Source organism: Castor canadensis, chromosome 1, assembly GCF_047511655.1.
Source record: "Castor canadensis chromosome 1, mCasCan1.hap1v2, whole genome shotgun sequence".
NCBI lineage: Eukaryota > Metazoa > Chordata > Mammalia > Rodentia > Castoridae > Castor > Castor canadensis.
The window spans coordinates 77963892-77978468 of NC_133386.1; the positions used below are offsets into that span (position 1 = coordinate 77963892).

Consider the following 14577-nt stretch of genomic DNA (forward strand, 5'->3'; position numbering starts at 1 on the left):
CCCAGAGACGCCATGTAAGTGTGAGTATGCGTGTTTGGCTAAGTGGCTTTTATTTAGCTTTCTATTTCAAATCTTATAAGCATAACAGAAAAGGTATATGAAACAAAACCTTTTGGTTAGTAGAGTACATTTTTGTGGTCCGAAGTAGGTCATTTAAGATTTTCATGATTCTACTGGAAAGAACAAGAGCATGGGAGAATCAGCAAAACCTCTGCAAATCAAATCAGCTAAACTTTATATGTTTGAAAAGTATATAGGACAATGATTTTATAGAAATTATGTACATTCATAATTTGTCCTTAAGCACCAAACTATTATGCTTAGATTCTTTGCATCATCCCAGAGATGATGTCCAAAGAATCTAAGAAGATTTTTGTATGTGTGTGTCTATAAGTGTGCAAATATAAAAAATTCTTCATGAAATATTTTTGATTTCAGGTATCATGATATAAATATTTCCCCCTAAAAATTATGACCAAAACTTTGAAATCAGTGGCCCTACTGCATTGACAGCAATGATAAAATACTACTTGTTGAGATGTGTTTAGAGTTAAATAGAATCATTTTTAAATAAATGACAGTTAATTTACTAGTTGCTAAAAACCTTTAAAGAAAAACATATAAACAAATACAGTAAGAGTAATAACTGATTTATTTTTTAATTTTTATTGAATTATTTTAGCAAACTCACTTTATAAAAGAATGTGCACTTGTACTGAATTTCAGCTAGTTGAGGCACCATTTACAAGCTCACTATGATAATCTAATCAAACATTCCTTTGCATACTAGTCAAGAGTATATCCTCCCATTATTTTAGACATACCTTTTAAAAATAACTAAAATACATTTGAACTCAGGCAGACAGAATTGTGACTTGAGTGTGTCATCAGAGAAGAGAATGTGACCCTAGGAACTGCCACGAAGAGCTGGGCACAATCGCACGTCTGTAATCTCAGCTATTAGGGAGGCAGAGGCAGGAGGCTCATTAGTTAGAGACCAGCCTAGGTAAAGTAAGCTGGACACTATCTAAATACAGAAAGGCTGGGGGCGTGGTTTAGGTGGTAGAGTTCTTGCCAGTGTGAGACCCTAGGTTCAATTCCCCAAAACAAAACTCCCATGAAGAGCAGACCAAAATTCAGGCCTGCAATTACTGAATTTTGGAGTATTAGCTATTGCAGATCATTAAAACTCCTTAAGCACAATGCCATGAACTAACCACTTTTTTTTAGCCATTCAGCAAATATCTGTTCACAGAATATGTACTAAGTGCCTGCTCTCTGTTTTACCCGAAGGAAGTCACTGGACTGTCTTGTAATGCCACGTGACAGCCACAGACTTCGTCCTTAATTAAAAGAACCAGAATCTTCTTTTAAAAATACTTTTTGTAAATTGTACTCATATTTAGTAAAGGATATGTCTAAAATCACTAATCAGAAATTTCACCAAAATAATATACCTATTGTCCTGTGAAGAAAGTGAACTTAGGACTAAGGAGAGAGATCAGCTCAGTATTACTGAGCACTTGCCTTGTATGCATGAGACCCTGGGTTCAATCCCCAGCATGAGAGAGAAAGACAGAGAGAGGAGAGAGAGAGAGAGAGAGAGAGAGATGAAGGGAGGGAGAAAGCTGAACTTTGTCAAGAGGAAAAAGGCTCTTTTTGACAAATATTACAGAACTTGTTTTAAAAATATAGCACCTCATAGACAGCAGAGTCTTAGCATAAAATAATGTGCTTTTCAATATATGATCATAGTTTGTGAAATTTCTTCCTGATGCATATAAGAAGTTCCTATTTTGAATATTAAAAACGTATTTTAAAATGTCTCACTTCCCTATTAAATCTAAACTAGATTTCACAGAACAAAATATTTCTCCCATTTTTAAGTAGATACTGAAATTTCTGTTTTTTAAGCAGTAGTTTTGTTTGTAAAGCTTGCTGTTTCTTCTGACTGCAATTCTTAAACAAACAAACAAACAAAAAAAAAAAAACCTAAATTGCTGAGACCCAAGAGAAGACACAGTATAAACACTGAGGGCAAAAGCTGAATGGGTCATTTATTAGCAGAGTAAAACAAGCTGTAAATCTTCCTCTCTACCCTGATTATAGTCATGTTACACTCTAATGTCTACCTTTTGTATTCACCTCCTCATTTAATACACAACTGGCATCCTGTTAGATTCTTCTTAGAGTGGGACCCTAAGAATAATTTCATTGAGAAAACATTTATTATAGTACCAGTTTGATGTTTTTAAACAGTATCTAATCTCTAAAAAGAGAGAAGAAAACAAAAACCTTCCCAAAAACAAAACTTATCACTACATAAAGAAGAGTATATGCTTGACACTGAAGTGCCTGCCCATCTATCTAGTTTTACCTAAACATTTTAGGTGTATGAAAATATCCTAATTTTGAAAAGGTAAACTTGTAAAACTGCTGCAATGCTAGTTCAAGTCCAGGCATAATCTATGAAGCATCTTACATAATCATCACGGTGGTTCTCTGTGATTTAGATGACATCTGACCTTTTGTTAGCTTTCTGTTAGCCATAAGCACAGTTGGCATCATTTCCATGAATCCAGAGGCAAATCTGGGCATATTTGAGGGGAGTGATGCGAACAGCGACATTATAATCCTTCTGAACCCCGTGGACGTCCACCCACTGGTGGCCTGAATAGACCGCGATGACTTTGCGCTTCCAGTTCTTTTTGTCTGGCTCTTTCAGACGCAGGTAGACCCCAGAGCCAGTGGAACCCGACTCAGCATCGCAGTATTGATAGAGGAGATCGTTGGATTCATCAGAAACGCTACAAAACCGATAGACCAACTGATCGTCCCTGTCGTTATCAAATCCGGAGAAGTGGATCATTCCGCCTGGCATCTTCGTGACGGTGGGGCTGATTCCGAGTTCCATGTATTTCTTTTTATGAGCCCGCTTCAGCTCCAGGACAGCGTAGTCATAGTCCATGCCAGGGTCTCCACTCCCTCCTTTTGCCCAGCCTTTAGGAATGTGGGTGTTCTTGACCCGGGTCCACTGGAAGGAGGGCCTCCCTTCAGAGACTTTCTGACCCCGACCAGATTCTTTTCTTTGTCTCCCACCCGTAGCTCTCTCCTGCACGTTCTCTTTGGCACCTTCTCTTTGGTCACCACCATTAGCTTCTCTCCTGCTCCTCTTAGGACCTCTACGTTTCTTGCGGCCACCTTTATTTCTCATCTTCAGCAATCCTACTCTTAGCTTCTTACTTCCTTTGACATAGTCCTTTCCATCATGAACACAGTGGGCAGCTGTCAGGACGTGATTGGGGGAAATGAGAACGCCACTACAGCCTGTGGAGAGCTTCACAGCTGTACTAAATGGGAAATTGGTCAAGAACCTTTTGTCCAAGATGCTGAATCTACTGTCTGTGCCATACACCTGTCTCTTTCTCCTAACAGATGCTCCTTTTGTGATGCTATTTTGAGTGGGATCCAGGATCAGCTCTTGAACTTTCACCCTTGTTAAGGTTCGGGTGCCGTTCTCAAAAACTGTCTCATATGAAAGAGAATCCTCCAGCTCCGAAAGGCTGGGGGGTGGGAGTTCTTTCTGGCATTCGATGCCACACCCTCTGTTTACCACCATCTTGGCATCTGCTTCAAACGTGGGGCTAGTGAGATGGAAAGTCCTCACACTGACAACCTGGGGTATTTTTCTTATGTGCCACGTAAAATCCTCTTGCATTTCAGATCCATCAATGAGGGTCCATCCAGGGGTGAAAAGTATCAACCAAAATAACAGAGTTTCCATTTTGTCCTTTAAAATAGAAAAAAGAGAGAGAAGCTTTATAGTGTTTTCTTTTTACATAGTATTTACCCATTTAATTTAGGCCTTGAGTCCTAAATGTACTCCAACACAAATAGTAGTCCGTTTTTTCTCCTTACTGAGATTAGATAAATGCTCTGCTAAGTAGATTCATACAGACTTCCAAAATCAGTAAGTTGTTTTTTCAGCCAGCTTTCCTTCCACCAGTCTCTGCCTCTAGATCCCCAGACAGCCCAGTGTCTGGGAGAGTACAGTGGGGTCCGCTGTTGCCTAAGCCATACTGTCTTCCTCCCTAGGTCTCCAGCCTTATTTTCAGATGATTTATAAATCGAGATAGGAGCAGATGTCCTGCAGTCTTTCCCTGTACTTAGCGCCTTAAAAACAGGCTCGTAAATTCCTTAACTCTAGAATGCACATGTCTAGAGTTCAAAAACACTCATTGGAGTACTGTGAATTTCCCTGAACCAGGATTTGCAGGCTTAGCTGATATGAATATGCAGTGCAAACCAACAGATAATGTTCTAAAAGCAGTAGAGATTTTAGAAATAAATAAATGAGTTCATCTGCTGGTGACCTGCTTTGATTTTTACAAAGCTCTTTGTCATAAAAACAAAATTTACATTACAGGCCATTTCATGCTGAAGTAAGAAAAATGTAGCATGTTTTTTTTAAAAAAAACAAACAAAATAAAGCAAAACCAAGTTGTGCTTGGAACCACCGTCTAAACCAAGCAATGTACAATAGTGCTTTATACTAGAATTTTATATGAAAATTACTTGTAAGAGTTTGTGAAGCATAGACTGTGGTTCTGGATTTTCCTCTTGGGGAACATAATCATAACACGATGTCATCCCTCTTCACCATGGGTCTTATCAGCTAAGAATAGCACTTTTGTGTTATTTAAATTCCTTAAAGTTGTCGGTACTTGATAAATTATACAATACCTCTTCTACATCTTCTTGCCCTCTTTTCCTCTTCTCTAGGCTTGCTGGCCTGTAAATATATCAGTTTAGTAGAGCTGATAGAGCTGGTGTTTACCAACTATTGCTTGGGAGGTAAGTAGTGATAGCATTCTGTGGAGCAGTAGTTTGAACTTCTGTGTCCCTATTATTTGTGAGCTATGCTCCAGGTCATTTTAAACTAGTAGGTAAAATAACAAGACTTAGAAAATTATTTTAACATTGTATAAAGCAGAGACAAATCAAGGATGGATTATTCATACGATACCTTCGCTCTCAATGCTTTCTGATCAACGTTTTTGCCTGGAAGAAAAGGCTAATGAGAAATGCTAGCAGTGACCCATAGCCAGGGAACACCCACAGCGTGTGTGCACTGGCAGGAAAGGCAAAAGTCATTTATGAAAAGCATTGCATAAGGGCATCCCTTGATGCAACAGACTTTATTTTTCTGTGTAAGAATGTAGAATCCATTAACAAACTAGCCACATTTTTGATAAACCAAAGATTTATACTCCCTATAAATTTTATCTATTGTTCTTAAACATTAGATATTCATCAAAACATAATTAATTTGAACCATCATACATTTGAAACTTGTAATAATCTTTATCATGACTTGGCATCAGCAAAATTATACAGAAGTTTTGCAATTTCCATTTTTTCATCTTACACATCTGCCAAGTAATGGTGATTCCAGTTAATATTAGATATCTATAGTGTTTACTAAATAGCTTGAAATTATTTTATTTTGGATATGGGCCATTATTTTGTGGAAAGTGATGGATATTGTCAATAAATCAATGAAGAACAAACTTCATAAAAAATCTATACTCCTACATTATTTTCTAATCATTACTATGGTAAATTTTAGTTTATACAAAGCAGTAATTATATTGGTAATGGTTTTATTGAGATACTTGGTATTTTCTTTCCATACAATTTTCACAATCAGATATTTAATAGAATTAGAACAATTCAGAAACCTTTCTAATCCATTAAAATTGTATGTTTAACTGAGGGGTTATCAAGATGAAAAATTATGTCTTTCCCTAACAACAAAAAGCTGAAATCAAAGACATCTGCAACCTCTTAGATTACTAACAAAACAAAATAGATGACTATAAGATATACCCCTTTTCTTAGCAAAACTTCAGTCAAGGGAGTTTTTTGATGAAAGATACATTTGTGTGTGTGTGTGTGTGTGTGTGTGTGTGTGGTGCTGGAGATTGAAACCAGAGTCTCCTGCATGTTAGACAAGTGCTCTACTACTGAGCTATATTCCCAGCCCTTTTTAATTTTATTCTGAAATAGGTTCTCACTATGTATCCAGGCTGGTCTTAAACTAACTCATGATCCTCCTGCCTCAGCCCCTTGAGTTGCTGGGAGTATAGCCTGTAATCCTAGCTGCTCAGGAGACAGATACCAGAAGAATTGTAGCTCAAAGCCAGTCATAGCAAATAGTCCACAAGACCCTATCTTGAAAATATCCAATACAAAACAGGGTTGGTGAGTGGCTCAGGAGATAGAGTGCCTGCTTAGCAAGAGGGAAGCCTTGAGTTCCAGCCCTAGCACTGCCAAACAGAAAGAAAGAAAAGAAAGGCAAATGTGAATGCAATTACTCAGTCCAAAGCAATGAATGGGCAGGTATGGATTTCCCGCTGAGTATGTGCTCAGGTACACATTCTCATAGCAGTTAAGAATGGTAGTTGAGTCTGGAGATGTAGCTCAGTGGCAGAGTGCCTATCTGGCATGCTCAAAGGGCCTGGGTTCAATCCCCAGAACCAAACAAAAAGATTCTAAGAATGGTGGTTGAGAGCCCAAGCTTGTTTGCTCCGTAAAAGGATACATGAGACCAGTGATTCTCAGAGTGTAGTGTCAGAAGTAGCAGCTGCAGCAGCACTTGGGAACTTGTTTAAAATGCTAATTCTCACAACACACCCCAGACCTACTCTTAGAAGCTCTCTTGGAAAGGGGCTATCAGTGTTTTAACCAGCCTTCCAGATGGTTCCAACATGCAGTAACTTTTGAGAACCACTGCAGCAGTCAAAGCTCTGGTGTAGCAGCTTGAGCTATGAAAGGCAGTCTTTCCAGGATGATTGCTTAACTGGGCTTCAAATAACATCTACTTCATCTTTGTATACAAAATAAATGTATTCTGACTCTGATCTTTTACTGTGTTGGCAACTGCTAATATCAAATGACTTGGCTCAGCATTTAATAAAGAACAAACATAACTTATTTGTATTTATGTAAGTGGTTTAATATGTCTTTAAAAATCAAATTCAGTAGGCTGTGTGCAATGCCTCCAACATCCAATGCTCCGGCTCATGAATGGCATGGGCTTGCCAGTCCTGTTAGGAGCCCATCTCCAGTACACCACAGGAATAGAAGCATGCCACATCTGTCCTTGGGCATGGGAAGGACAGCGCTTTGTAATGTAACCTCCAAATCATAGTAATAAGAGGACATGGCTGTAGTTAGCCCATCTAATTTGGTCTATAATTTAAAACTGCACAAATGTCTAAGGGTACTTTCTTTTGGAAAATCTAAGTTTGCCTTGTGGCAAAATGTCAAGGTAAATGATAGCTCTTACTAATGGAGTAATCCACAGTTTGGCTCATCATCTAAAAAATACTAATTCAATCAGCCAAAGAGTCATGGTACCAATTGGTAAGGTCCTTTGTCTTCTCCCAGCCTCCTTCCTTTTTCCTGTCTTCTATTATCATTGTGATTTTTACTATCGCTTTCCAGGTAGCTTGGATTTAGGGCTTCAAATTCTGATTTTGGATAATGAAAGTGAGGTTGCAGTCATTGCTCTCCAGTGTGAGTCAACATACTCATAGTTGATTGTAGGTTGGCTTCTGGAGACAAATGGAGCAGAAGGGAATTGGGGAGAAATCAAAATTTCTGTACATGCAGGTGAATTCCTACTGGAAGAATCAATGTAGCTGCGTATTTGTAGCTAGTCTACTAGTAGAAATGAGCACACATAACTGCTAGAGATGATTTACTATTCATTGTTTGTTTATGCTTTCTCAGAAATGTGGATTGCTGGTAGTGTTTAGAGTATTTGCCTATCTTTATCAGCATAATGGTTACAAGTCCAGATCAAGGAGTAAGAAGACTTGGACTCAGTTCTCATCTTTCTACTTATTAGACATATGAATTTGGGCATTTCAATGACTCTCTGAGTTTCACTTTCCTCATCTACAAAGTGGGGATAATAGTAAGGCCTATCTTGTAATGGTATCGTAGAAAAAAATGACACAATGCATGCAAAGAATTACCACTGAGCCCAGAGCACAGTAAACGGCCAATGCATGTGTTATTTCATAATTGCTATTCTACTTTAATGGATGAATTAATATCACTTTAAAGGTGGGGTGTTTTGTTTTGTTTTTTGCTTCTTTGTTGTTTATTTTTGCAGTACTGGGGATAGGACCCAGGGCCTCCTGCATGCTAAGCAAACACTTAACTACTGAGCTACATCCCCAGCCATTGAAAGAGGTTTCTGAGCCAAAGTTAAAGGACATGTAGTTTCTAAAGAGTCAATTTTACAGTCAAATACTTTTATCTCAGGATAGTTTCCAACTCACTCTCAAATTCCCTTCTTCTTTATTTTGTTTTATTTGTTCAAGGACAGCCATTTCAGAGACTTCCCAAATAAATGCTTTTCTACTTACTTATTTCCATGAATATCTGAGGCTTTGTAATACATTTTTCTTATCACTTTAAACTTGTGTAATTAAATATTATCCAGCCACAAAATGCTTAAATTGCATTCCTTGTATTTTATTTATAGCCTAGCTCTACATTAGGAATTCTAGTACTGCATCAGGCCCTCAGTCGAAAAAGAAGCAAAGCTAATGTTAAAGTAATTATTCTCAAGGAGCAATCAACAATGAAAGAAAAAACTAACTTTGTGAGTGAGTCTATGTAGAGTGCATAGAATTTTACCATGACAGGACATAGCTATACTGTAAGCTAGTGCTCTCTCTCTCTCTCTCTCTCTCTCTCCCTCTGTCAAATTTATAGTTTAGTTTAGGTTGGGCAGGTAGATTAGATGGTTGCCCCTATATTAAATATTAATTTTAATATTAATATTAACTTCAAATTAATTCTTTCTCCTAGATATGAATGAAAATGACTTGCCATCAGAGGATCTGCACTGACCTGCGTTTTCTTACAAGGTGACAGATTCAGTCTTACCTGTCCCCTTCTTTCTTCTGCTCCCTTGGGTGTACAGTGAGGTAGTTGTCCACACTCATGGATATAGCATGCTGCCATGGGACATACTTGTGCATTAACTCATCAAACATTTTTTTGGAGGGCTGGAGTGGGTTGGGAAACTATTCAGAAGATCAATGACCCTGTGGGGCCAACACCAACTTCTACCTTAACGTGTATGTTAGGACACACCAGTGGTTGCATAATCACTTTTCAAAATTTGGCTGTCATTTATGTAGCCATTCATAATTCCTAACTACCTGTCCCTCCCAACACCACTGTCTGCACTTACACAGACCTAAGTGTGACAACATGCACCCATCTCCCTACCCACCTTCCACTGGCTCATAAGGATTGGCATGCACCAGGGAGACATTGTGGCCTGGCCCAGACACTCTAAATAACTGAAGACAGACACAGTCAATGGTGTAGGCAAAAGGCCACAAGAAGGAGAGGAAGAGCATTACTAGTGGCAGTAAACAGTTTGAAGCAAGCATGTAAGAAACAAGTTATGTTTTGGAGAACCACTTGTAAACACATTCATAGTCACTTTCAGTTTTAGGGGGAGCAGATGCAAGGGGAACAGGTATTTTATACAATGTATTTCCTGGTCTGCTGGTGTCCCCCTTATTGAAAGTTAATCACTGACTACAGGCTTGCATGAAGCTATATTTATGTGAAAAGTACATGGGTCACAGTGATGTGAAAATGACAGGGTCAATGGCACAGTGAAGATGGAGTGTAGGGACTGGGGTATTTCCATGATTATGGAGACAGTGGACTTTAAAGCCAAGTCAACTTACACTTGGCACTTATTAGCAGCGTGGTTTTGTCATGGGTATCTAATCTCTCTAAACACTTTCTTCATTTGTTTTGTAATGATAATATTTTAAAAGTATTTTGAGAGAAACAAATATTTTACAATGCCCAGAACACAGTAAGCATTAAGCAAATAGCGATTATTATTGTTGCTTTGACTACTAGGAATAAAGATTTTGAGAAGCCAGATGGAAGGGCACATGCTTGTAATCCCAGCACTTGGGAGGCTGAGGCGGGAGCATGAAAAGTTGGAGTCCACTACATAGTGAGTTTCAGGCAAGCCTGGGCTACAGAGTGGGAGCCTGCCTTTCAATTTTTTAATTAAAAAAATTAAACTTATATAGAAAGATGGGGACAGTGGCAGAGGGCCATGACCCAAGGAATATACATGGCCTCTAAAACTGTCAAAGGTAAGCAGACAGATTCTTTCCTAGAACTTCTTGAAGCTCTGTTCACCCACTTCTGGCCTCCAAATATGTCAGTAATGTTTGAAAGCAGCAATAGGAAATGAATGCATTAATTCAGGTGAAAAATCCATTTGCCATGGAAGCTTAAAAATAAAGAAGTAATAGGAAGTGATCTGAGTGGAAAAAATGTTTTTTTCATGGGCCCTAAACATAAATGAAAAAAAATTTTAAGCAAATAATACAGACACTCAATTTTACACTTAAAAGCAGAGATTGTGATAAAACCTTATGTGGTATGGAGTAGCATTGCTAGAGAAAAACAAGAATTTGAACAGGGTGGACAAATTTGTTTGTTCCACAAATGCTTGCGAAGTGTTAACTAAGCTATGTGCCATTTTGAAGACTTCTCTGTCAGAATCTCTCTGCTATTCCTTCTTGGCCATTGAGTTGGACTGTGCATTTCTAGATCTCTTCCTGCTCTAAAGTAAACCATGAGTGGCTTGCAAGTAATTTACTCTTTAGTGGTCATTAAGCAGGCTCTCTTCCCTGTCCTGTAGAGCTGTCTACATTGCCACCGCTAGATGGCAAAGATAGCCTGCTGATGCAAATTTACCTGCTGCATTTAAATTGTCTGCATTCACTCAGCTGTAAAATAATTGAAGGCATAGGAGATGGGGGGGGTGGTCTAACTGGCTGATAGTATACTAAATGTCACATATGGAATTTATCACAATTAGAAAATCTACCTACAGTCCCAGAGCCCATCCTGATGAACTGAGAGCTGATAGTGCTGTCTACAGCCAGAAAATTTTCCGGCAGGTGTTTTTCCAAAAACAGCTATAGTGCCAGCAACTTCCACCATAACCTACAGCACTGCTCAACAGTCCGCCGAGCGTGCTGCGATTCATTTCCACACTGGGGAAAAACCTTGAAGCTGCCAAATATTTCCATATGTTTATCAAATAACTTTGTAATCCATTACTGAAGGAGAAGCTCTCCGCTGATTCTATCCTGAGAATAAATGGCCAGAAAACTCATTGACGGCAAGCCAATTTCTATTCAAAATATCACATACCATAGCACAATTTTCAAGACAAAGTAATGTCTGCTTTAAGAGTTTGGCAGTACTTGAGGGAAAGGGAGACGGTAAAGTTACACACTTGATTATTTTACAGCAACCCACAACTCCTGTTTCTCATCACAATAAAAAATATAAAAACTCCCTTTGTTTTATAGCTATTTTTTTAGGACATGGACATCTCAATTTATGCAATGGATGTGCTGTGTGTAAATCAAATTTAGTGTGAATGGCACTAGGGGACCCCAAGGGAACCCTGTGCTAACTCTTTCATGTGCTGATTTACGAAGTACACTGCACTTTGCTCCCGAGTTATCTTTATAGTTTTCAAGCTAGATTTTGAAAGCAAGGAATCTGTAAATGTATTAGGTTTGCTAATTCTCAAGACTGGAAGCATTTTATGATGACAATGATTTTAGCTAATCATACATCAGTTTTACCTATATGAAGCTTTTTATTTTTTTATTTTAAAATTATATATTAGTGACTCGGCTATTACTTGACTTGGATATTACTAACTTGACTTTGTTGTTTCCTAGTGTTTCCACCTCAGATTTCTCATTTGCAAAGCAAACTCAGTGCTAAAGTGAAGTAGCTTCATCCCCCAAAATTCTGAATCCGATCCTACTGTTAAAATGCAATGTAGGTGTTGAATATTTGAGTATTGGGCACAGAAAAATAATACTCAACTAAAGAGAGAAAATTAACCTACACTAGCAACTGGTTACTTTAACATGTGATAGGCGAAACATATGCTAACAACCTCACGTTTAAAAACATGAAAAGGATTCTTCAAAATGTACAGGTTTCCCAGCTATCTGGAAGAACAGTGGGGAGGGTATCTATGTCTACCCTTTCTGACACTAAATAAACTTCTCTAGTATTTCCTAATGAAAATGAAATTCCACGTGATGTGTGGTCACCACTGTCAAGCCTAGATTCTTATTTGGCTGGAATTTTAACATTCTCTCTTCTAAATTATAAACCAGATTCTGAGCAGAATTCTCCAGGGAGCAAGGCAAAGCTTTTATAATCCTCTGTGAGACAGATGTGCTTGGGTTAAAATGAGAGTTGATTTTAGAAGCCAGAAAGGTTAATAAAGAGGGGGAAAGCCTACATATGCCAGGCAGCTTCTTTTCAAATTAATGACAGTGTAAAACAGCCAGAGCAATCAAGCAGGAGTGTTTTCACCACTTTTCAAAATTTTTCTATTATGGAAAAATCTCAAGATTTACACAAAAGTTGAGAGAAAAGTATACCCTCCATGTGCCCATCACTCATTTCAGCAGTTACCTGTGCTTTGCCAATTTGGTTTCCATCTCCCCTCCTAGGTATTTTAAAGCAAGCCTAAAAGGTGAATTTCATTTCATCTCCGAAGATTTTCCACTGCTTATTTTGCTAACCCTGGCAGCTGATTAAAAAGGAGGGCAAAGGGGGTGAGAGAGGAGAAGGGAGAGGGTGATAAGGAGAGAGCAGAAGAGAAAGGAGAGAGAGTGGCTTTCATAGAAGAGAGAGTGTGTCTAGCTTTCATATTTGCTCTGCAAAGAGGCTTTCAAGGAGGGTAGACTTTCCAGGAATGAGTTTCACTCTTTTTTTCGATGGCATCTGTTAATAATCATAAAAATAAAGGGGGTTCCCTCTGGTGCGCTCCAGTTCTAGCCCAGGGCTCGCCGTTGCACTGGGCGGTGGCCGGCCACAGACTTGCCTATGGGAGAGCGGAGGAAAGTGCTAAATTTGCTCGCTTCAAAGAAACCCCCGTCGGGGAGGGCCCTGCCTCTCTGAGGGACGCATCCAGGCGCCCAGGGGCTCCATCCTTACCTGCCAAGCTTAGTCGATCCTGGTCCCGGGAGGGCGCTGCCCAGCTAGGATGGAAGGTGGCTGGCGAGGGCAGGAGCGCGGGGCGCTGCGCCGGAGCCTCGTGGACAGCGAACCGCGGACTGCGGCGACCGCGAAGGAGGCGCTGGGAGGGGAAGGGGGGCGATGACGACGCCGGCCGGGCGGGCGGGGAGGGGAGCGGGAGGGCCGAGGGGGTCCTTGGAGGACTCTCAGCCCAGCATCGCTGCCCCACGCTGGATTCGTTAAGCACTAGGAAAACTCACGAGTGGGTTTTCAAAAGATGGCTGTCCCTGTGACACGCCTTACACAATCTCAAGAAGACACTCAGGTGGGGGTTGAGGGGGATGCCCGCGAAAGCCGTTCCTTAAGTCTCCTTCCTTGGACTTCCTATTGGGACCCAGTGGTCTACAAGAACCAAGACCGTTCCCCAACGCAGCCCAGAGTCAGTCCCCATGGGGTTTGGCTTCCCTTGGCACTCCCCCCGACACCACCACCCCACGGAGCCAACTCAATTCGTGTCAGCGCCCACGGTGAGGGTCGCCTCCAGCCCAAGGTTTCCAACCGAGCCCAGACCCAACACAAGGACCCAGGACTGCAGGCTGGGATGCAGGGACACCCGGGGTGCATCCTGTGCGGCCTCCAGGGGGAGCGCCCCAGTCTCCCTCTCTGGCCTTGGCTTTCTCTATTTAGTGAGTTTCCCTCTTCAAGGTCCTTTCCCATCTTACTCCCTGCAGAATTCTAGCCTCATCCTTTCTCTCTGGCCCTGTTTTTTTCTTCTCCTCCTTCGAAGCCTCCTTTGGGGAGGAGGCAGTGTGAGGAAGGGAGCTTCTGCTGGGTGACAGGTCTCAGTGAGACACTTTAACAGGAGGCCAGAAGCTCAGTCCTTGGGATGCGGATGTAGCTTAGAGGTATATGGTTGCCTAGTGTGCTCAAGACCTTGGGTTCCACCCCCAGCACTTCAAAACAAAACAAAACTAAACTAAATAAGGCAAATAAAACAAAATTCTGCCCCAACCCTCAAGACAGGGAGATAAAAGGCACAAGAGCTTCTAACAGAAGATCTTAGCATGTCTGCTAACATTTGGTTCCTTAGTGAGTTACTGCATTTCTCACATTTCTTTATACTTTTTAAATTGAATTAGATCATGACATATATAGGATTTTGCTTCCTGTTTTCTCACTTAGCATTTTTATGTATGCATTTATCAGTGTAATTGAAATCTATTGGTAATTTTTATCTAGCATAATAGAATTAGTTCTGAAGTTCTCTTTCTCACTAACTAGATAATATTCATATGCATCTTGACTCATCACTATGAAACACAGGAACTGGCATGCAGTGGGTGTTGATTATGTGTTGAAGTAAAAAAGTTTATTAGTTGTGCTGGAGGACTGGTTCAAGTGGTAAGGCCAAACAAGGGGCTGAGTTCAAACTCTGGTACTGTCAAAAAA

At 40.1% G+C, this 14577-nt stretch overlaps 1 protein-coding gene across 2 annotated transcripts; it reads right to left on the bottom strand.

Annotated features, from left to right (window-relative positions):
* Positions 1 to 634: 634 nt before the first annotated feature.
* Prss35 (serine protease 35) lies at positions 635 to 13240 on the bottom strand. Of its 2 annotated transcripts, XM_074078816.1 has the most exons (3): positions 13108 to 13223; positions 4744 to 4792; positions 635 to 3790 (listed from the first exon to the last, which is right to left on the bottom strand). In XM_074078816.1, the coding sequence occupies exon 3, from the start codon at positions 3782 to 3784 to the stop codon at positions 2543 to 2545; it is 1242 nt and encodes a 413-aa protein (XP_073934917.1). In that variant the 5' UTR covers positions 3785 to 3790; positions 4744 to 4792; positions 13108 to 13223; the 3' UTR covers positions 635 to 2542. The 2 variants fall into 2 exon arrangements, with proteins under 2 accessions (XP_073934917.1, XP_073934911.1); XM_074078810.1 differs by lacking the exon at positions 4744 to 4792 and having other exon boundaries at positions 13108 to 13240.
* Positions 13241 to 14577: the final 1337 nt, after the last annotated feature.